Below are 23,577 nucleotides of genomic sequence, written 5' to 3' on the forward strand. Positions count from 1 at the left end.
AAGTTGCATACTCGAGTAATCTTCCTCATTTTTCCTCCATGTAAACCGGTTCACAGTAGAGACATGTAGAGGAGGAGATGACTGGTGCAGTATTAGTAAGGAGCAATTTAGGTAAATCTTAGATAATTAAGGCAAATCTTTAAAGATTTCAATGTTTTATGAAAAAGTTTCTCAAATTTAAAATTAAATTTAAAAAATTTGTTTCAAGATTTGTTATGGAAATAAATTTTAGGTAAAAAAAATTTTATTTTTAGAGCATTAATTAAATTTTATTTTATTTTTATTGAATTTTCGGATTTTTATTTAATTAAGGATTTTATGAGTTTTTATTGTGATTTGGTAGTTTTTATTAATTAATTTTTAAGGTATTTTTATTGAATTTTTAGTTTTTTAATCTTTTAAAATTTTATGAAAAAAAATTTCAGATATTAATAATCTATTTAAATCATGATGAAATAAATTTAGTAAGGAGTAATCTAGGTAAATCTTAGATAATTAGGACAAATCTTTTAAATCAAATCTAAAATTTAAAAAGCTACTAAATAAAGATAGATAAAAACTACAAAAATCTAGAAATCACAATAAAAACTCATAAAACCTTGAATTAATTAAAAATACGAAAATTCAATAAAAATACCATAAAAATTAACTAATACTCTAAAATTAAATAATAAGATAAATTAAGATAAACTCCTGAAATAAACAACCTAAATTCTAATCAAATCTAAAATTTAAAAAGGTACTAAATAAATATAGATAAAAACTATCAAAATCTAGCAAATCACAATAAAAACTCATAAAAACTTGAATTAATTAAAAATCCGAAAATTCAATAAAAATACCATAAAAATTAATTAATACTCTAAAAATAAATCAAAAATAAATTAAGATAAAATCAAGAAATAAACAACCTAAATTCTAATCAAATCTAAAATTTATAAATGTATTTTTTTATGCAAATTAACCTGAAAATGACATGTGGAATTTTTTTTTCTGAGAATTAACGTGAAAATGACACATCACTAAGAATTAACGTGAGAATGACACGTCACTAAATCTGCCTGATAGAAGTTCTTCTTTTCTAATATATATTGATTGATATTGATATTGATATAAAATTTAAAAATGTACTAAATAAATATAGATAAAAACTATCAAAATCTAGCAAATCACAATAAAAACTCATATAATCCGGAATTAATAAAAAATCCAAAAATTCAATAAAAATACCATAAAAAACAATTAATACTCTAAAAATAAATAATAATATAAATTAAGATAAAATACAGAAATAAACAACATAAATCCTAATCAAATCTAAAATTTAAAAATGTACTAAATAAAAATAGATAAAAACTATCAAACCTGAGTGAATTTGAAATTAGCATGGCAAAGTGGTTCCTTGGAGAGAGAGATGAGACGATTTTGTAGGGGTGGTTCCGTTCAGTGGAGAGATGGGATGAGAATTGCATGGAGGAGATGAATTCCATGGTGGAGATGGTGGAGGTAGGCAGGGTTTTAAGAGGGTTTTTGGTGATGGGATGTATTATTAATTTAAATCACTTATCACATATTTTACATTAAGATAAAATCATGAAATAAACAACATAAAATCCTAATCAAATCTAAAATTTAAAAATGTACTAAATAAATATAGATAAAAACTACCAAAATCTAGCAAATCACAATAAAAACTCATAAAATTCGGAATTAATTAAAAATCCGAAAATTCAATAAAAATACCATAAAATTAATTAATACTCTAAAAATAAATAATAATATAAATTAAGATAAAATCCAGAAATAAACAACATAAAATCATGAAATAAACAACATAAATCCTAATCAAATCTAAAATTTAAAAATGTACTAAATAAATATAGATAAAAACTATCAAAATCTAGCAAATCACAATAAAAACTCATAAAATTCGGAATTAATTAAAAATCCAAAAATTCAATAAAAATACCATAAAAATTAATTAATACTCTAAAAATGAATAATAATATAAATTAAGTTAAAATTCAGAAATAAACAGCATAAATCCTAATCAAATCTAATATTTAAAAATGTACTAAATAAATATAGATAAAAACTATCAAAATCTAGCAAATCACAATAAAAACTCATAAAATCCGGAATTAAATAAAAATCCGAAAATTCAATAAAAATACCATAAAAATTAATTATTACTCTAAAAATAAATCAAAAATAAATTAAGATAAAATCAAGAAATAAAAAACCTAAATCCTAATCAAATCTAAAATTTAAAAATGTATTATTTTTATTAAGGAGAAATAAGGTAAGGAAAAATCAGTGCACATGTGGCAAGTGGGACCAAGGAGAAAAAGCTTACATATTAATTAATACTCTAAAAATAAATCAAAAATAAATTAAGATAAAATCAAGAAATAAACAACCTAAATCCTAATCAAATTTAAAATTTAAAAATGTATTTTTTATGAAAATTAACCTGAGAATGACACGTGGAATTTTTTTTATGAGAATGATGGTTGTTGTTAGGTAGTGTCTTAACAATTTTGCTCACTTTACTTACGAAGAAATAAGAAAGTGTCACATAGCTCTATTAGTACGATCTCTGAAAAGACATCATTATGACAATGTCTTGCATTCTAACCGTCAAATTAAGGACATGGTCCAAAGGTAGGTGGTGGTGGGCGCAGAAGAGTCTGCAAATAGAGGACGAAAGAGGTGGTGGTGATGTACAGGGGCAAGTAGACGAAGGCTCTGATTGCAACGGTGTGATGACACACGGGTGGCAAGAAGGCGACAATGGGGTGAGGTCATGAGACTTTGGCGGTGGGAAAGATAGTGGATGAAAAAAAGAGGAGAAGAACTCACACTTAAAGGAAAAAAAATCTCACTTATTTTACTAGCAAATCCACTTAACGTGAACGAGAATTCAAATGTCTTCTTGATTGCACACGAATAACATTGTTTTTCATGATCATATATCATGTAACATTTTGGAATCTTTTCACTCTCACAAAAGAAAAATTATACTTTTGAAACTTAACTTTTGATACACAATGAATTTAGCTTCTAAAAGTGTATTTATTTATACTTCTAGGAAGCAGATTTTTTAACTTCCCAACTCAAGGAAAGTGTAAATAGTCACTTTATTACAAGAGTATTTTAGGTAGTAACTTGTTTTTAGTGTGCAAATTTGTTTGTTAACCACAAATAGTAGATTTCATGTTGAAGTTTTTGTGTCTATTACTCATTTCATGTGTATTAAAGATGTGAGACCATCTGAATGTATATAAGAAAATAGATAAATACAAAATGTCAAAATGAGAAAATTTTCATATATGAGAGATGATCAAATCCTAGCATTTGAAGGGTGTGAAATAATACCTCCTATTTACTTCTTTCTTAATGTGGAAAATGCTTATATTTAATTGCTCTTACCAAAAATGAATTGCTTGTTTCGAATTTGGGACTATCACTTAAAACTAGAGATAGAGTTATTGACCAAAATAAACTAGAGCAAGAGCATGCATCCACCACCTAGTATCTATCATGCGAATCCAACTTCGACTACTACTAGGATCCCAGTTAAGATTCCTTAACAAAATCAATGTGACCCAAACTTTGCACTTTTCCACTTTGTCACCTCATTTTCTTCAATCACAAGATCCAGCACAACGAAAAATTGGTCGTGAATTGGCCAACTTATTGCAGTTTCCATGCCCAAACACTCCCATTCCTTATTACTATAAGAAAATCCATGCCCACATTGTGGTATTGGGTTTTCACCAACATGATCTCTTCCTTATCAACACCCTCTTACACTCATACTCAAAACTGAACCTTCTAAAGGATGCACAGAAGCTGTTCGATACTATGCCTCATAGAAACCTTGTTACTTGGTCATCCATGGTTTCGATGTACACTCAGCATGGTTACAGCATAGAAGCTTTGGTTTTATTCTGCCAGTTCAGGAGGAGTTGCATTGAAAGTCCAAATGAGTACATTTTAGCTAGTGTGATTAGAGCTTGTACGCAGTTGGGGGGTCTCAACCAAGCTCTCCAGGTGCATGGTTTGGTTGTTAGGGGTGGGTTTGTTCAGGATGTTTATGTGGGTACCTCTTTGATTGATTTTTATGCCAAGCATGGTTATATTGATGAAGCAAGATTGCTTTTTGATGGCCTAGAAGTTAAAACCACTTTCACTTGGACTACAATTATAGCAGGGTATGCAAAACAGGGGAGAAGTGAAGTGTCCTTAAAATTATTCAATCAAATGAGCGAGGGCGATGTTTGTCCAGACAAATATGTGCTTTCTAGTGTTTTGAGCGCTTGTTCAATGCTTGAGTTTCTTGAAGGGGGGAAGCAAATTCATTGCTATGTATTAAGGAGGGTTGTTGATATGGATGTTTCACTGGTCAATGGAATTATAGATTTTTATTTGAAGTGTCACAAAGTGGAGATGGGTCGGAAGTTGTTTGATCGGCTGGGAGATAAAAATGTTGTTTCGTGGACCACGATGATTGCTGGTTGCATGCAAAATTCATTCCATTTTGATGCCATGGACCTGTTTGTTGAAATGGCTAGAACTGGTTGGAAACCTGATTCATTTGGTTGCTCTAGCATTCTCAATTCATGCGGTTCACTCCAGGCTCTAGAAAAGGGAAGACAAGTGCATGCTCATACCACCAAGGCCAATATTGATAATGATGATTTTGTGAAAAATGGTTTGATTGACATGTATGCCAAATGTGATTCCTTGTCTGATGCAAGAAAAGTTTTCGACCTTATGACTGATATTAATGTGGTATCCTACAATGCAATGATAGAAGGATACTCAAGACAAGACAAGCTGTATGAAGCACTGGATCTTTTCCGTGAATTGAGGCTAAGTTTTTTGCCACCGCATCTATTAACGTTTGTAAGCCTTCTTGGGGTATCTGCATCATTATTTCACCTGGAATTAAGCAACCAAATCCATGGCCTGATTATTAAATATGGGTTTTCTTTGGATAAATTTTCTGGAAGTGCTCTAATAGATGTTTATTCAAAATGCTCATGTGTTGGGGATGCAAGACTAGTTTTTGCGGAAATACATGACAAAGATATTGTAGTATGGAATGCTATGTTTTCTGGATACACCCAACTATTGGAAAATGAGGAGTCTCTCAAACTTTACAAAGATTTACAAATGTCGAGACTAGAACCCAATGAATTCACTTTTGCTGCTGTAATAACCGCAACAAGTAACATAGCAAGTATGCGACACGGTCTGCAGTTCCACAATCAGGTCATAAAGATGGGTTTTGATGATGACCCCTTCGTCGCAAACGCTCTATTGGACATGTATGCCAAGTGTGGAAGCATCGAAGAGGCTCACAAGGCATTCAGTTCCACGAATCAGAAAGACATTGCATGTTGGAATTCCATGATTTCAACATATGCCCAGCACGGAGAAGCAGAGAAAGCACTTGAGGTGTTTGAACACATGATTATGGAAGGTGTGAAACCAAATTATGTCAGCTTTGTAGGCGTGCTATCAGCATGCAGCCATGCCGGACTTCTTGACCTTGGATTTCATCACTTTGAATCTATGTCCCGGTTTAGAATCGAACCGGGAATCGAGCATTACGCATGCATGGTTTCCCTCTTGGGCCGGGCTGGGAGAATATATGAAGCTAAGGAGTTCATTGATAACATGCCAATAAAACCAGCACCAGTAGTATGGAGGAGCTTGCTCAGTGCATGTAGAGTTTCAGGTCATGTTGAACTGGGAACATATGCAGCTGAGATGGCAATTTCATGTGACCCAGCAGACAGTGGATCATATGTATTGCTTTCAAATATATTTGCATCAAAAGGTATGTGGGTAAATGTGAGAAGGGTGCGGGAGAAAATGGACATAAGTGGGGTAGTTAAAGAACCAGGTTATAGTTGGATTGAAGTGGATAATGAAATTCACAGGTTTATTGCCAGAGACACATCTCATCGTGACTCCACACTTTTATCTTTAGTTTTAGACAATTTGATTCTACAGACCAAGGGGTTTGGTTATGTGGCTAACACTGGTGCACTAGTGCTTGATGATTGAGCTGAATCATACTGTTATAATATTACAATTAGCCAAGCTTTTAAATGGCTCATCAACCGTAAAGGAAAAACCTGTAAATTGCTTGCTACTTCGATGAGCAATATTGGATCTCAAGCTGTTTTCATCATGAAGATATCTTTTTACGAGGCTAATTTGTGGTGCATGTTCAATTGGTCTCATCACTATGTCGACAAGGGATGCGATGTCTAGTGGGTTTTCCTTTTGATTGGACATGACAATCAAAGTTGTATATGTTTGGATTTTTCACCGATCCATGTTTGAGTCAACGTGGCAAAATTTTATTTCTCTATTGATACACATTGGGATGTGTGGTTTCCCGCTTGAGCTAAACAAGCGGGCACGGAGTGTCTTCAAGAGCATGTTTTGGAGGTGATGAGTAAAGGAAAGGTAATGGCAAGCAAACTGCCATTTAGGTGAACAAAAAAAGCAGGACTATGCAGAAGATTGTGTGTAAAAATTGTACAGTTTGAGAGGCTCCACAACTTAGACACGTTTATTTTGCTGATGAGTAGTGTTATTTGATAGATATTTCATTTCTCTAAACTGAAGGGTTTATTTATGAAACAAAAAAGAGAAGTTACTGTCAGTGATTTGAAAATTAAAGCCTAAGACAATGATAAAATTTATAAACATGTGATGTGAAGTTCTTTAAATCTATTCGCTTGATTTACTCCTTCATAACTCCTTTTTCTTTTTCTTTCCTAGGTAAATCCTTCACCTTAAAAGATTTAGGATAGTGAAGAAATTCCTTTCAGCTTGGACTGGCGTACTTTGACGCTACTTAGTTTACACTCATTGATGATTTACTTGTATTATGAGTTACTTTGACCCTGCCTCAGTTCATGAAGTATATTCCAAGAAAATGGAATTACCCTTTTGGTTGCTTAGCTCATGAGTCATGATGCATGAAATAAAAAAAAGTTGAAGTTAATGTGAAGAAAACCTCACAACCAATTTACCATTACGTTACAAAAATATGATTCATAGACATTAACGGAGGGTAGACACATAGAGAGAGAAATGAAAGAAGTAATGAATGTAAAGATAACAATCATAATTTGGGAGCATGATCATCCTCATCACTCGTATCATTACTGTTGCAGCAACTACCCTTCATAGGGTGCATTTTCCTAGTCAATACAGTTTGTCTTCCAAGTTGTTCCACTCATTTTATGATCATGTTCAATCCAGGTTGTCTCTTTGCCCTGGATAACAAGGACCTTTTTTTTGCTGCAGCTTTGCAACTTCATCGAGACGGCCAGACAAGGATAAACACCCCCAAGGCTGAAATTGCACTCAAGCTTGACTCTCTGAGATTAGTTTCTGACACAAATAATGAAAATTATCTAGACAATCAAATTTATAAGATAGAAAGGAGGAGAAAATATGACAGTCTTCAATGTTATATAAGAAAAACTGAGTTATATGTGCGGTGTCCGATATTTGAAAATGGGAATTGAATAGATAAATTTACATTTTTTCTTTGTTGGTAAATCGTGGAATAGCTTTTTTAAAGTGCACCAAGTTCTATGAAAAATGGAATAAAATCACAACTTATGCCTCCAATTTTTGTTGTTGGCATATATATATGCCTGTCTGTCTGATGCTGCAAAAAGAAAAGCTTTTAGCTTGGAGAGACATGAGAGCTTCTGCATTGAGTGCAATAGAATCACACACACATCAAGTGCAGAGTAGGAACCAAAAAAATAAAACATCCAAATAACAAAGTTTGCTACCTTATGCAGAGAACTATAATCTACACAGAGGAAGAAAAAGTAATGGGTAAGGTTCGGCGTAAGCTAAAAACTATTCAATCCTTCCTTACACATTTGCACCATCATTTCCAATGGGCTATGGCAATGAAAGTATCTACAGATATCATGAAACTGGACAGATGCCTTATGAACATCAGTATGATTAAGGGTTAAACTGACCACATGCGAGATCAATCCATATCATAACTTGATTAGTTACAACCTCCTTCAACCCTTCCCTTCTATTAGCTCCTAGATGATTAAGATTGACACCATAACTTCAAGTCAAAATGAGTAACAGCACAATACCTTACAGTACAACTAAGTAGAGATTGAACCTGGAAACCATGTAAAAGACATTAATAGAAACAAACTGAAACTTAAGAGAAAAAGATAAAGATGCTAAATAGCATGTACTAACTACAGCGAGATGATTTAACATTGTATAAATAACATTGTCTTACAAATGCTAAGTATCATCATTTGAAGGCAAGCCAGGACATCAAGCGTAACTGTGTACTGCACTCTTACACCCTTCATGGGCTGCTGGAAAAGATGAGCTTAAACTGAATGTCACCTAATTATAAATTCTATAGGATCTTAGTTTGAAGAATTCCATACACTAATTATTATTGTCAGTTACTATTGGTCATCTTCACGTCCTTCCTCTAAGGAACTCATGAGCTGGCCATCTTCACTTACTTCCTCAAAGTCACCACTTTCTTCCTCAGAGTCATTAGGAAGTGATAGTAAACTCTCTCTATAGATACTGCAATATGGTAAAGAAATAAAATGGAAAGGGTAATCGGGCCAAGTTGTGCACTGATCAAGCAGCCATCCTTTGTCATTAAGTATAACAAATCTGTCTAAGCCATTTGTTCCAAAAATTCTACCATTTTTGGTGAAACATAATGGACAAAAGGAGTATTTGGGAATGTTATAAGTAGAAAAAACAAATAACTTAGTCCATCCAAGATGACTGCACTTTATATTCTTTCATCATCCAAATCTCAGCCATTGAAGTCGCATCACCAGGGTAACATAGGCTGAGACATTCCTCCATGACCCTCAAATAATATACTTGATGTTGTAATTTCGCAGCTAAAATCGGTGACAAAGGAATCTCTGACAAACTCCTTTCTACCAAATCATACGCAATGATTGCATGAAGATAGGTTTCAGCATTTGTAACCAACCAGTGCAGGGCCTCATTCAAGAAGAACCCAAGATAACTGCTATTAAATCCCTCCGGTTTCACATATGGAATAGGCTCTGGATAAAACAAGGAAGGTGTTTTCAAGGAAAAAATTTCAATGCTAGAATGATACTCAGCTACAGTGGTTCCATCCTCAAAAAACTCGAAAGCAATCAAATCTATAAAAACGAGCAAGAAGTCATCGGTTGACTTGTCATACCCAAAACCATATAGATGTCCATAAATCTTCATTTCAATGTCATCTGCAATTTTTCTTTGGACACAGGTTGATGGATTCCATACAATTGCATCACCCCCACGGACTAGAGCTATAAACCCTCTACAAGAACCCAAAATCTGAATATGGAAAATAACATAACCAGTATATGGAAATTTGAGGTTTACTTCTGAAGACTGATCGAGAACTGATGCATCTACATCTAGGGACTCCAATTTAAAATTATTGATTTTAACAAGACATCGGTGGGTGGGTGCAGCAGCTAGGTCAAAATGGGATTTACCGAATTGGGGATCAGAAATCAGAGACAGCCATGATTTGCACACTGATTTGAAACGGAGGAGAGATCTCACCGGTAACCTTAACAGAATTTGAACGATCAAATCGTGCGGGAGAATGGAAGATAGATTGAGGCTCTCTATGCTCCTTCTTCGACAGTTATGCCTCATCATAGTGAAATAATGAAGTGCTCACGGTCTTGATCAGAAGCAGAACCCAGGCGAAGCAGACTGACTCTCGCTTTTTCGCGAGAGAGAAGTAGGAAACCAGCGACGGCGAGTGGTGGAGCCGGCGACGGCGATCGGAGAAGAAGAGGAAGCCGGTGAGGCGAGTGAAGCGTGTTCGCGAGAGAAAAGAAGAAACACAAACACCGTGAAAATTGAAACCCTAAACCCCAAAATTTATAACCTTCTTCTAAATTACACATTCAGACCCTCAAGTCTTACAATTTATTTTCAGCCCCCTTCACTTACATGTGGATTTGGTTTTGGGTTTAGTTTGATTGGGGGTAGGATTTAGTTTTAAGGGATTTTCTGGGGTAAAAAAATTATTAAGATTTTTGAATTATAAAAAATAAAAAAAATTGACATATTGGTTCATTAATCCAGTCATGAATCCACATCAGCTTCGGGGAGCCGGTCATCAAGCTCGCCAAAGCTCTGCCAATCGGCGATGACTCAATACAAACATGGTGCAATCGTGGGGACCATAAGCACAATATTTTATGTGGAGGAACCAATCTCAAACGGACTTACAAAAACAGAGATCAATTCGATGATTAACCCTAAATATTTATTATTTAAATTATAACAATATTATTTTCTTTTTAAAACTTGACCGTTGAATATTGACTACTTCTAATCCTAACCGTGCATCATATTCTTATGAAACCCTTTGAGCAACATTTTCACATTCTTGGTTGTTTCCTTTGTTGTTTTTGTAACTTTTGATTGTGGTTACAAACATCAGCAAGAGTCTCTTCCTTCTGTATTCTCTGACAGCACCATTTCTGCACAAGAAGATCTTCCATCAGGTTAGAAAAATTTCTTCTTCATATCTTCATCACTTTTTACTCTTAGGCGTCGATGTTCTTCTCCATCATCATTGTCTATCCGGTGAGAGCCCTTTTTTTCCGACTTTTTCTCCTATTTGATTTATTTGTTTTTATTTCACCATCATTTCTTCTTCACATTCCGTTCTCAAATTACGTTCTTTTCAACCGATCTTCTTTTTCCCATTCATTATTCTCGTTCCTCATCTTCCACTGCGGTAAGACTCAATGTTTCTTCATAATATGCATGTTGTTATCATTAATTCAATGAGTAAAAGTTACCCATTCTATTGTACTTTTGTCATTGATGTTTGTTTTGTTATATGCTCTGGATTATTAACATTATCATGACCTTTTATTAACATCTATTTCATTTTAAAAATATTTTTTCTTCACTTCAAATTGTAATATTAAACGGTTAAAGTCATCTCCGTTATCATTTCTCTAACTCTGTTTCATTTTTTTCGTGCACAATTTTGTGATGTTGCTTCCCTTACTTTGACAGTTTAATATTCTAGTAATGTAAGTCTCTTGCTTTTTTCATTTCCATTGTTTTATTATCAACAAAATCAACTAAATGATTGTCTTTTCTTTTAATCTAATACAATGAAATATTTGTTCTCCTTTTACATTTAATTGTTTTTGTTCCAATTTTTTCTTCTTTCAATTTTTGCCGATATTGTTTCCATTCTTCCAATGTACTATATTGAAAATATGTAAGTTTCTTGCATTTTCTGTACTTTTTGTTGTTTCATTGTCAACTCGGTCGACTGAATGAAAGTTGTTTTTATCTTATTTCACAACTCTATGTAGTGTTGTCATCTTCATCTCCATTATCCGCTTTTAATACCTTTAAGTTAAATTGAATTTACGTCATTTTCAGCTGACACTTACGCTACGAATGAGGTCACTAATTTTACATTTTTTTTAATTTTTTTCTTCCTCTTTATTCCTCTATCAACTCTATTGAGTGGGTGTACGTTATTTTTGTTTATTTTCCTATTGAAATCAAATCCTCAATTTTAGTGAAAAAACCTAGTGACAAATTGGAGTGGGCTTGGACAAATAAACAGATGAAGTCCATGAGTCCATTTAGTCGGGTCAAGGCCCATTATATATAGATTTTATTACACGAAGGTTCACCTCTTCTGCTATTTCATTTTCAGAGACAAGAGAAATTAGGGTTTGCTCGAAGCAGAAGCAGCAATGGCGGCGAAGCAGAGAACCAAGAGGGTTACCAGAAACCCCGATTTGATAAGGGGAATCGGAAAGTACTCGAAGTCGCAGATGTACCACAAGAGGGGTATCTGGGCTCTCAAGGCCAAAAACGGCGGCGCTTTCCCTCACCACGATCCCAAACCCAAACCTGAAGCTCCTGCTGTGAAGGCCCCCAAATTTTACCCTGCTGATGATGTTAAGAAGCCCCTTCTTAACAAGCATAAGCCTAGACCCACTAAGCTCAGGTCCTTCTTTATTTTCTCTATTTGAATATTACTGTGATGTGAATTATTTAGGTTTGTTTTGATTTGAAGTTGTGTTGGTTGTGTTCAGGGCTAGCATTACTCCTGGGACAGTTCTGATTCTTCTTGCTGGGAGGTTTAAGGGAAAGAGGGTTGTGTTTTTGAAGCAGCTTCCTTCTGGGTTGCTTCTGGTAACTGGTGAGTTCTGTCCTGTCATTTAACATGTTACCTCTTATTGCTCTGAAGACATGCCATTCTGTTTCGTTCAATATTTTTCCAGATGCTTTGTTTAATATGAATTATGATCATGTAATAGGTTTATTAATTTTTTCCTGATATTCACACCATGTTTTTTCTGTAAGAAGAAAATGAGTGGGAAGAAAAGGGACACGAGAGAAAATGAATGAAAATAGATTGATATTGAATTGCATTGGTGTGGATTGAGAGATAATAATTGGCTTGATGTTATTTCAACTGCAATATTGTGCGATAATCAATTTGAGTTAAAGAGAAACTGATTAAAATCTTCAGAAAGGCTTGTCACTGATATAGACATTGAAATATTTGAGGGAGAGCTTTTCTCTCCTTTATAAGTAATGTAGCTAGCTTCGCAGGAGCTATGTCACCTACAGTTGAAAAAACATGAACTATGTGACCTGCCATTTCCATTTTTTCTCTCCTCTTTTCTAGTTTCCATTTTGTATGTCTATGTGTATGTTATATGAGTTGATTTAATCCAATGCTAGTGGAGTGGTGGTTATGCCGGTGTTTGTTCTGGAGGGTGCTTAACTTTATATTCTTGGTACCTACTGGTATTACAATGAAATAGCATGTTACTCTACTCTTGCTTTTTGAGATGTTCCTTACTCTATTCATGTTTCTGGTTTGACTTATGTTTCATACTTGTCATTTAAGGTCCTTACAAGATCAATGGAGTTCCTTTGAGAAGAGTGAATCAGTCCTATGTGATTGGCACATCAACCAAAGTAGATGTATCTGCTGTTAACGTGGATAAATTTGATGACAAGTACTTTTCAAAGGAAGCCCAGAAGAAGAAGAAGAAGGGAGAAGGAGAGTTCTTTGAGGCAGAGAAAGAGGTGCGATTGTCAATTTTAGATTTATTTTTTCTGAAGTGAGTGATTCATTTTGCATGATAAAGTAAGGAGTTATAACCATTGATTGAAAATTAATGGTCAAGTTTGTAACAATTTTACGCTGTAAACTTATCAGTGTTCTCAATATGTTGATGCTTTCCTTCTCAATTGCTTCTGTGGGTTGATCTCTGTCTTTTTTTCTTATGCAGGAGAAAAATGCATTGCCTCAGGAGAAGAAAGATGACCAGAAAACTGTGGACTCTTCATTGATAACAGCCATTGAGGGTGTTCCAGAGTTGAAGGCTTATCTCGGTGCTAGGTTTTCTCTTAAGTCTGGCATGAAGCCACATGAGCTACTCTTCTAGAGGAAAGAAGGTTGCTACACTTGTTTTTCGTATTTTGTTTTTTACTGAACTCAGTCCTAATAGTTGCACTCATAGTTTTCTTGGGAACTGACAAATGAAGAGCGAAGTTTTGATAGGCAAAGGATTGCATCAGGATGTGCTTTCCTGCAATTTTACTCTTGTGAACGTTCTATTGGTTTTTATGAATTTTAGATATGTTGTGATGTTTTCTTCTTAGCATGCCAAATGAAGAAAATTGGAAGAAGATAGATGATGGAGAGGTTCTCTATGGAGAGGTTCTTTTTCGCAGTTTGTGCATGCATGTTTATTTGTATATAGCGTATATCTGGTGAGAGTGCAGACTGCAGAGTTAATCCTGGTCATAAAATATGTAGGGTGATAGTAATATCAGAAAGCAGATGAAACATGAGTATTCTAAGCAGGTCATCAAATATTGGATTTAACTTCTCTAATGAAAAATTGGAACAGAGTATGAAGTTTTGGGTAAAAGTTTTTTGGTTGACATTTGTTCTTTGTTGTTGGGTTTGTCTCCAACTCAGTGGGGATTAGTTGAAGTATTATCATCCTCCCTCGAACAAGCTTTCTAGCACAACATCCATAGATTCAAAAGACACGCTTTTCCTAAGTTGTTGTTCTTGACATTGAGAACCCAATGCCTCTTTCCCAATTGACTGGAATGAGCAATTGTATCAAACCTCAATTTAAGGACTAACATGATTGTCATCACTAATCACTTTCTGGATTCATGATATTGTAAAGGGCAACACAATTCATGGAAATGTTAGCTGACCATCAGTAAAATTTTGCATTTAATTAAAGATGAATAAACAAAAAATTAGTACGTATGTTTGAAAAAGTGTAGACTTTTCGCCTCACAATTTAATCAAGGTATTAGCAATTTTTTCTCTATTTTTTTTATCGCACATTACTATCTGCTATCATTAGATACATCACACCAGTTTTAGCCTCACAACCTTAGATTCAACTCATTAATCTCCTTGAAGTAGAACCACCATGAAAGGTAATCAAGTATTTAGTTAGTGCCCACTAGTGTATTTGTGAGTTGAGTTTTATAGGGTGATGAAGAGAAATGTGAAGTCCTTTACGAAAACCCTCCAAGACTAAAACAAAATTCTCTTTTAGTTGTATTTCCTTTCACCTCAAAGTCTACCGATCCACTCCTCTAAAATCTTACGTTTGAGGTGAGCTTAGTTTGGCCCAAACGTGCTCGTTTAATGGCCCAAAGCAGACTCAGGAATCGAAGTACTTCTAATAATCGGTTTTTCAAAGACAGAAGTTTAATGCACCACAGACTGATAGTTTAGTTTTTTTTTTTTTTTTTAAAAACTGATTAAACTGATGGTTTAGTTGGATAAGATATTTTCATGGTTCAGTTCCAGAATGAAAAATTTGTTGAGGACAAAAACTAAAGCGAAAACTTTTAAGGTCAAGGGCATGAGTTTGTTTATTCATCAGATTTTAGAGCGGGAGTACAGGTTCATTTAAGATGAGAGCCCTTTATATGGTGACCATCTTTACCTCTAATGAGATTAACCAAATTTCAAGCTACCATAACAAGTAACAGACAGTATCCACTGGTAAAGCTGAAAATGAAAGGTTTAATTATTAAATCAAGAGGCTCAGTAATTAAAACCAAATGAGCAGTCAGAGCAGATGCAAAACTGTCACTATCCAAAATCTTCAGAAAATAATAGAAAGGCTGTACATCCCCATAAGCATTAAGCTTTCACACAACAGTTGAAGTAGCTGAGGAAGCTCTTCCTAACCTGTTAAGAAAATAAATAAATAAGTAAATTAAAATGATGTGGAAGATGCAGTGCCATAAGTGCACACTAGATAATTCGATGCAGGTTTAGAAATCCTCTAAAACCATTATTAATTTGGGGAAGAAACTTCTATTTGTGTTTGAATTTCATTGAACTCAATGTGGATTTACACTAAACTATTAACGTTGAATTCAACATGACAAAATTTTATTTTTTCGATCCACGTTAAATTTAACGTGTCAAATTTTAACCTCTCTAATCACACCTTGAGGACTGAGGTACATGAAATCGCAGTTGTCTTTGGAACCATGTCCAACCAAATATACACATACGAGTAATTTTTTCTATTTTAAATTGATTCCAATAAAAAAGCTAATACACACATACTATGTGTGTTCATGGCAAAACCACAGTGAAACTTAAATTACGGTGAACAACCACGAAAGCTAGGTCATCATGGTTCTTCACGGTATATTTCTAAACATACTATAAACAATGGTTATGAAACCACAAATGGATCTAAGACCAATCTTTTGCAGATCTAGAAAACAGATCGCATATGCAGTAAACCTCTATAAGACCATCCACAATGGTTAAACAAAAAATGTTTTGTTTAACCCTTTTCTACCCCACTTTTTCTCTTCCCAACACTCCACATCATCTTCTCTCTCCAATTCAACAAACTTTCAACAATTACCCACTCCAATGGTTTTGTTTAACTCTCAACACCCTACCCCACCACTCACCACTCACCCTACCCCACCACTTTTTTATTTCACATTTTTATTTAGTTTTATATTTTTGTTTTTATAATTACATAAAATTACAATTATCGATTTAAATTAAATTAAAACAATAAACACTTAACGATTTTATTTTTTTTAAATATAGACTTTTTTTTTAAAATATAGACTATAATTTTTTTTTTCTTAACTTAAAACGCAAGACAACAAACTAAGCATACAAGAATTTATTTTATTTTCTTAAAATAAAATGCAAGACAACAAACTAAGCACACAATATCTTAAAATGCAAGACAAGGAAAAACTAAGCACACAACACACAAATAACGTAAATAGTACGATACAAATCATCTTCAATCCTGAGACATTCCAAACTTTGCCCAGATGTGCTTCACTAGATCTGCTTGCAGTTCATGATGAACATTTGAATCACGCAACTCGGATCTAGCACGCACATGATTTGCAAAAGCGGGTAAAACCTCGGTCGAGTATGGTTGCTGTGTACTAGATCCACCTTCCCCAGATTGCTCAAAATCGGTCCAACGTTGAGCATATGTATCTCGTTCATCCTCGACAATCATATTATGTAATATGATGCATGACCTCATAATGATACTCAAGTCATCTATGTCCCACAAGCGAGCTGGTTCACGGATGATTTGAAAACGAGCTTGAAGAACTCCAAATGCACGTTCGATGTCCTTCCGACATCCCTCCTGAACTTTTGCAAATAACTTATCGGGTTCACTTTGAGGAAGTCTAATCGTTTTGATGAAAGTTGGATAAGAAGGATAGATACCATCGGCTAGATAGTATGCCATATTATAGGGACGTTGATTCACAACGAAATTCACAGCTGGAGTCTTTCCCTGTTCCACGTCATCAAACACTGGTGACCGATCTAGAACGTTTATGTCGTTCAACGTTCCAGGACATCCAAAAAAGGCATGCCAGATCCATAGGTCATAAGTTGCAACTGCTTCAAGAATAACTGTTGTGGTTCCCTTATCCCCTCTAGTAAATTGACCTTCCCATGCTTTAGGACAATTTTTCCACTCCCAGTGCATGCAGTCAATACTCCCGATCATGCCTGGGAACCCCCGCATGTCATTAGCATGTAATATCCTTTGCAGGTCTTCTTGGGTTGGTGCTCTCAGGTACTGTTGCTCATACAATCGTATGATTCCTTTACAGAATCTACGTAAACACTCCAATGCTGTAGTACCTCCAATTTTGATGTACTCATCGACCGCATCTGCTGCCACACCATATGCTAACATTCGCATTGCTGTGGTACATTTTGCTAAGGGTGATATACCTTGTTTATTGGCTGCATCAACGCGTTGGGTGAAGTAGTTATCACTACTTGAAAGGTCATCAACGATTCGAAGGAAAAGATGCTTTTGCATCCGGTACCGACGACGAAACATTGCATCGTCATATGTAGGCTCATTGGCAAAGTAGTCGCCAATTAGCATCTGGTTTGCCGCTGTATGATCTCTACCGAGATATTTTCTACTACGAGGTGCAGCATCTTCTCGAATTTTTCTTCGACGCTCTCTAAATCGGTTGAGTACATAAGCTTCTTCAATTTGACTATTTTGAATGTATGCTGCAAGATCAAAAGGACACTCAGATGGATCCATTTTTTGTGAAATTTGAAGTAGATTGGAAGAGATTTGGGATATTGATACATCAATGGAGCTATGAGTCCATATAAGTAGGTACATTGAATGGTGGTTGAGTGCCGGATTTGAAATAAGTTATCAACCAGAGTTAATTATCGGAAAAGGACAAGATTCGAATTGAGTGGCACATATTCAAACACAGTTACCCGAGAATCATAAAAGCCAAACACTACTGACCTAACACCACGGGCAAATTATTAAAGCAAACACTACAGACTTGACACCACTGGTGGATTTGAAATAAGTTATCAACCAGAGTTAATTATCGGAAAAGGACAAGATTCGAATTGAGTGGCACATATTCAAACACAGTTACCCATACATTAAAGCAAACATTACATAGCTGTCACCACTTGAGAATTGATGGGGGACTTGATAATAGTTTGGATTTTGAGGACGTTGGTTGAACAATTGATGTGGGACTTGATAATTGGTGGGATTTTGAGGATGTTGGTAAGAAATTTGATTTGGATCTTCATAGTTGTTGTGGTTTTGGTTGTAAAATGGGTTGTTTGAAGAATTCTGGGTGTTGAAATGGGGATTGTTGGGATCCATTTCAATACAAATGCTAATAGATAGATAAATAAGATGGTGAGAGAGATAATAAGAGAGTGAAAAAACTTGGTTTTTTTTTCTGTGTCCAAATCAAACGAACCAAGTCTCTATTTATAGAGAAAAAAAAATCATGAATTTTGGTATAATTTTTTTTTTCAGAAAATATTTTTTTTTATGAAATAATTGAGTTCAAAAGATAAGGAAAAACGAAATCCGGACGGACCAACCAGAAGCAGCCACGTGGCAGGGCCTGAAAATTTTTCTCTCTCTCCCCTGCAGACAAGGCGCGTCACGCGCCTTGTCTGGGCGTGCAGGCCACGCGCCTGCGGTGGCCACTGGCCTTGCGCCACGTGGCACACCGCAGGCTCCTTTTTTTTGTTGAAAATCTTCAACATTTTCTCCCTCTCTCTCCTCTTTCAACTAAATCCAACCAACCATTGCATGGGTTCAACAACTTTCAACATGTTTCAACATGGCATTAAACATGCCATTGTACATGGTCTAACTCTATAACTCTATTTAAAACTTCCACCAATAACATTTTATATTGGTTTCTCTATTTAAAACTACCACCATAGATATTTTTATTGGTTTCTTTATACTAGCTTTTCATAGCCACATAAAGGGAAATCTCCCCAACAACATATACCAGATGATGACCATATATTTTATATCAATAACCTCAACGTATGAAAAGAATGTCACTGCCCCCAAACATCCATTGCATGTGCAGCGACTGGAATTGCGTGTTGCCTCGGTGTCTACATGTTAAACGACAACTTACATCATTCACCTTACATCTTTATCAAACCAGTTAATCTGGGACCACAAACATTCCCCTTATTGTTTATAGTTTGGCATGCCCACTTTCTCTTCAGCGGAAAGTCTCCACTACTACATTCTTCACTATTCTACATCTGCTAGAAAAGTCGAGACCACATATTCATGTGCCTTACTTCTTTGACATATCCCGAAATTCATTCGATTTTCTTTAGTTTTTTGTCCTAGTCTCATAGATTTTAGTAGTTTTCTAGTGATATAGTAGGACAAGTATTGTGTATATCTATGTCTAAGTGTGTTTAAGGAACAAGTAAAGTTCGGTTTTCTGGTTTTGGAAAGCCAAATTTGGCTTTCCAATGTTGAAAACGTGAAAAGAGGTAAATGTGTAGATTAGTAGGAGCCGGGATCCTCTCAAGTGTAAAAAAACTTGAGAGTGTCAAGTTTTACCATCTCACCATTAACTTTTGTGTAGATAATAAATGAAAAATAAAATAAAATAAAATTAATGGTGAGATGATGAAACTTGACACTCTCAAGTTTTTTTACACATGAGAGGATCCAAACCCAGATTAGTAGAGCTTTTAACTGGAAGAAGCAAACACATTCTATAATCCATTTATTCTTAACAGGGTTTATTTAATTCATCCTGTTGAAGATTGTAAGCTAGATTCATCCTAAGTCCTAATACTAGAAATCAATATGATTGAACTTTGAAAAGAAAGGAAAGAAGAAGAGAGAAATGAGAAAATGACAAGGTATTTCTTTAGAAGAACGAAAATTGGGCAAGAACCCCTCAGTGTCAATTAATCACAGCCTTTTCTAGGTGGAGAAAGACAGGGAGCTAGTGTTGTTTGACAATTTACATCAAGATATTTCAACACACTAATCTACAATTTTTTTCTAATTTTAGGTGGTTACTATCTACTAATCTCTTCAGGTAAATCTCAAAAGGGGCCAATTTTCCTATCAATTTTTTTCTAATGTTTGACACGAGAGAAATTGATGATCCGTCTTTATTTTAAAAATTACTTCCCCCACTGACTGAAAAAAATAACAATTTCATGCAACTTCCCTGCATCTATCATTATAAAATATTCTGGAATCTTTTTTTCTTTTCACATAACATCATCCTGGTGCTAATTAATATGTGGATAAAGTACAATAGTAACAAAACAGAATAATAAAAGTGGCTAAGAATCTTACAGTTGGAGAGGTGGTTTGATGGTAGCGGGGTTGGTCAGGCTCACTGCTGTGGCCAGTGTTTATGCTGTTGGAGTTTGTACTCATGAACTCTTCTTCATTACCAAGACTTGCCCTGGAAATGTTGGTCTTGTTCTGCTTCCTAGTCTCACGGATTTTTGAGAAATCAAGTGAGTAATCCGGGACTTGGCCCTTCTGATCCCAGTCTCCAAACTGTGGCACTGACAGCCAAGGAGCAGTTTTCTATGTTGACAAAGATTCACAGCTAAGTCAGCTGATAGCATAATCATAATCATAATGTACTATAAACAAAAGAAAAAATGTAAATAAAACATTTAGATAAGAAGGAGCTTCATTTCCAGCTATGAAATAAATATTTCACAATCTGATTTTTATGCTCAGTTATATTTGAATATGGATTTATTGGAGCAGAAAAATAATAAATAAGTTTCAATAAGTGTTATTTAGTTTGCATTTGAAGAGTACATATTTTTTTTTTTTGCTACTTTGAAGAGTACATATTTATTCTTCAATAAGCGGAAAGTAGGTTATTTATAAGCATAGGCATGTATTCATAAGTTAATTTAAATAGCTTACAAAAATAAATCTTTTTTTACAGCACTTACAAAAATAAATTTATAACTTGCACAGTAATTTATAAATTATTTACATACATTCTCTCAAACACTTCAATAAACATCTTATATAAGCGTTTATGTTATAAAATAAGATTTTCCAAAATACTTTGTGCATAACAAACAAAATGAAATGCAGGAAAGAAGGAATCCTTGTGAGGAATTTGACTATTTCTTTGATAGAGAAAGGACTTCATAATTACTTGTACCACTACAGCACTGTTTATCATCAATTTTCAAATTCAAAGCAATCAAGTCAGTATACTGTTCAAACACGACGAGAGAATCTTTAATTTAAAAAAAAACGTATGAAAATTATTGGCCGGTTATTGTATATATGAAAAAGTAATTAACTGCAGGCGATGTTAGTCAATTTCGAAAACAAAATAAAATGATTGGTGTGTTTACTTTTATTTTAACAGACGAATCGGTCTAATACAAAGATAGCCAATAATAATAACAAAATTCAGAAAACGAAACCAAAAATGGATTATAGCTAACACGATTAATGAAGCTAATCAATATATAGCTAACACGATTAAAGTGTTTGTAATTTAGGTTAAGTATCGAATTAACAAATCCATAGCTAACAGTACTAATTTCACAACCTGTGACAATATATAAAACATCGAATTCAAAATTGAAAGCAAGAAATCTTCACTGTCTGTGTTGTGATGAATGAACAAGTAGCAAATTAAGAGAACCATGCACTTTTGTTAAACCGATTGATAACTTTTTTTCCTTTGTAAACCAAACAAACAAGTAACAACACAGCACAGTCGTATGAGAAGGAGAGAGATGGAGAGTACTAACCTCTTTGCGATGGTCCATGAGAGATGATGATTTTGAGATCTTGAGATGAGGAATATGCGTGAGCGTGAGGACTCTGAAGCAGTCGCGTGTGGTGTGGTGTATTTATAACGAACAAGCAGGGCAGAGAAATAGCGAGCGCGAGTGTGAAGGAAGAGAAAGAAAAAGAGGGCAGGTCCCGTTTTTGTGCAGTGCTATAAAGCTGTTATGAGACTTACTACACATACAATACAATGCCCCAACATCTTATATTTGGGTGGCCCAATTTTATTTTATTTTTCTTATCATAATTAAGGATGTGTTTGGTTGCATAATGGCTAACCTTAGAATGGGACAGACTCATTTTTAGATGGCTGTATGAATTCTTAGAATTGATTTCATGATGAGAATCAATTATGCGTATTGAAGCTAGAGAAAGTTATGTATATATTGAATATAATCAATTATGATATTTCACAACTGAATTTCATAACTAAAATAATTATTAATAAATGTATTTGATTAGACAATTCTAGCCAATCATGCAAGCGGCTGATTTTGTTGGTAGGGAGTGGAACGATGGTCCAAGGGTGGCACTTCGTGCTTTGATTCTGCTTCGTCGTTGTGGTGATGCTCCGGTAAAATACTTGTAAGAATAATTTGCCGCTCAAGTTAGCGTGTGAATGATATGTAGGGTACAAGCGATATGAAAGTGTGCGTAGAGTCCTATGTTATGTTGATGTTAGTTCAGATTACGAGCTACAATGATGATCGATGGCCTTTGATCGCTTAATAGAAAGTACACAACGTCGTTGATCTAACAATGCGCAGAGGTTGTGTGTTGTTATCGCGTCGTGATTTTTTCTTGACAAAGAGTCATTAACCTTGGGAGTTTTGCCTTCGGTGAAGATTAGGTGTACGTTACTTGTAAGGAGTTGTGCTCAGTGGTGACTAGTTGTCTACGAGCATCAACTATGACACTAGCAACTTCAGATTTTATAAAGATATAGCAGTGTGGTCAGTGAATGACATATAGACCACAAACATTGAGTGCTGACCGTGCCTTAGGTAATCGTTGAAGGTGAATTAGGGGTCGCTTCAATGTTGTCGTGTACTGCCACCGAAACAGTAGTCTTCTAGCCCTGACCTTCACTGAAAGTGATTGTCAAGAGGTATGATGAGTCATATGTTGTCAGACAAACATTGTAGAAGACAATCATATAGTCCGCAAAATGTGATGTAGGCGACCACTCAAACAGTTTGTAAAGAAATACTTTAATTTTTACTCATTTTTATTATAATTAATAATTATTTTTTACTAAAATTAATAGTGACAAATACTGATTCAAAGATGCATTATTTTTTTTTGGACAGAAAGATGCATTATGGCTTTTATTATTTTTGGTCAAATATTTTTGTTAGCTGATTTACCAAAGTGCAGCTCACGGACACGGACACGGACTTGCATGAAATAAAATGTAGCTAAGGTAACCCTTCAATGCTCACTATCTTTTCTTCTTCGATTGGTCCTTTACAATGTTGTTGGCTTCACTGTCTTTTCTTCATGCATTGGTTCTTTTGGGTGCAATTGAGCAGTGTGCTGTGTCGGACTTGGCGTGCTTACTGACTTGGCTTTACTTGGATACCCTCCTTACCCCTGTCCTTCATCATATCTGTCACACTCTTAATTAAATATTGCTGATTTGCTGGGTCAGAATCACTTGTGTGATAATTGGAATTGATTTTAGTATTTTCAAATATGATTTGAGATGGAACTTCTGGTGTTTGATCTGTCCTAGTGAAGTAATTTCAGATTTTAAAATTGAATTTTCCCAGAAATTATTTCTACAGTTTTTGAGCAG

The 23,577-nt window shown here is 34.7% G+C and overlaps 4 protein-coding genes across 5 annotated transcripts; 2 read left to right on the forward strand and 2 right to left on the reverse strand.

Moving 5' to 3' along the window:
* Positions 1-3,431: 3,431 nt before the first annotated feature.
* On the forward strand, positions 3,432-6,800 carry LOC130712023 (pentatricopeptide repeat-containing protein At4g39530). The gene has a single exon (XM_057561842.1). It carries the CDS (start codon positions 3,544-3,546, stop codon positions 6,079-6,081), a length of 2,538 nt encoding a protein of 845 aa, XP_057417825.1. The 5' UTR covers positions 3,432-3,543; the 3' UTR covers positions 6,082-6,800.
* A 235-nt stretch (positions 6,801-7,035) lies between these two features.
* Positions 7,036-9,954, reverse strand: LOC130712024 (F-box/kelch-repeat protein At3g06240-like). 2 transcript variants are annotated; one of them, XM_057561844.1, is made up of 2 exons: positions 8,321-9,954; positions 7,036-8,194 (listed from the first exon to the last, which is right to left on the reverse strand). In XM_057561844.1, the coding sequence occupies exon 1, from the start codon at positions 9,739-9,741 to the stop codon at positions 8,818-8,820; it is 924 nt and encodes a 307-aa protein (XP_057417827.1). In that variant the 5' UTR covers positions 9,742-9,954; the 3' UTR covers positions 7,036-8,194; positions 8,321-8,817. The 2 variants fall into 2 exon arrangements, with proteins under 2 accessions (XP_057417827.1, XP_057417828.1); XM_057561845.1 differs by having other exon boundaries at positions 7,036-7,425; positions 7,577-9,954.
* Positions 9,955-11,759: 1,805 nt separating this feature from the next.
* Positions 11,760-13,741, forward strand: LOC130715143 (60S ribosomal protein L6-like). Its single transcript, XM_057565196.1, has 4 exons — positions 11,760-12,082; positions 12,171-12,277; positions 12,995-13,176; positions 13,383-13,741. The coding sequence occupies exons 1-4, from the start codon at positions 11,826-11,828 to the stop codon at positions 13,536-13,538; spliced, it is 702 nt and encodes a 233-aa protein (XP_057421179.1). The 5' UTR covers positions 11,760-11,825; the 3' UTR covers positions 13,539-13,741.
* Positions 13,742-15,137: 1,396 nt separating this feature from the next.
* Positions 15,138-21,965, reverse strand: LOC130715145 (uncharacterized). Its single transcript, XM_057565198.1, has 3 exons — positions 21,740-21,965; positions 20,295-20,534; positions 15,138-15,325 (listed from the first exon to the last, which is right to left on the reverse strand). The coding sequence occupies exons 1-3, from the start codon at positions 21,755-21,757 to the stop codon at positions 15,278-15,280; spliced, it is 306 nt and encodes a 101-aa protein (XP_057421181.1). The 5' UTR covers positions 21,758-21,965; the 3' UTR covers positions 15,138-15,277.
* Positions 21,966-23,577: the final 1,612 nt, after the last annotated feature.

The sequence above is a fragment of the Lotus japonicus genome, chromosome 4 (assembly GCF_012489685.1).
Source record: "Lotus japonicus ecotype B-129 chromosome 4, LjGifu_v1.2".
NCBI lineage: Eukaryota > Viridiplantae > Streptophyta > Magnoliopsida > Fabales > Fabaceae > Lotus > Lotus japonicus.

Coding starts and splice junctions, on each gene's coding strand:
- LOC130715143 (XM_057565196.1), top strand. CDS start 11,826: ATGGCGGCGAAGCAGAGAACCAAGAGGGTTACCAGAAACCCCGATTTG. Junction 12,083..12,170: donor CCTAGACCCACTAAGCTCAG/GTCCTTCTTTAT, acceptor GGTTGTGTTCAG/GGCTAGCATTACTCCTGGGA. Junction 12,278..12,994: donor TGGGTTGCTTCTGGTAACTG/GTGAGTTCTGTC, acceptor TTGTCATTTAAG/GTCCTTACAAGATCAATGGA.
- LOC130712024 (XM_057561844.1), bottom strand. CDS start 9,741: ATGATGAGGCATAACTGTCGAAGAAGGAGCATAGAGAGCCTCAATCTA.
- LOC130712023 (XM_057561842.1), top strand. CDS start 3,544: ATGCGAATCCAACTTCGACTACTACTAGGATCCCAGTTAAGATTCCTT.
- LOC130715145 (XM_057565198.1), bottom strand. Junction 15,326..20,294: donor ATCAAACCACCTCTCCAACT/GTAAGATTCTTA, acceptor TTTTCTTAACAG/GTTAGGAAGAGCTTCCTCAG.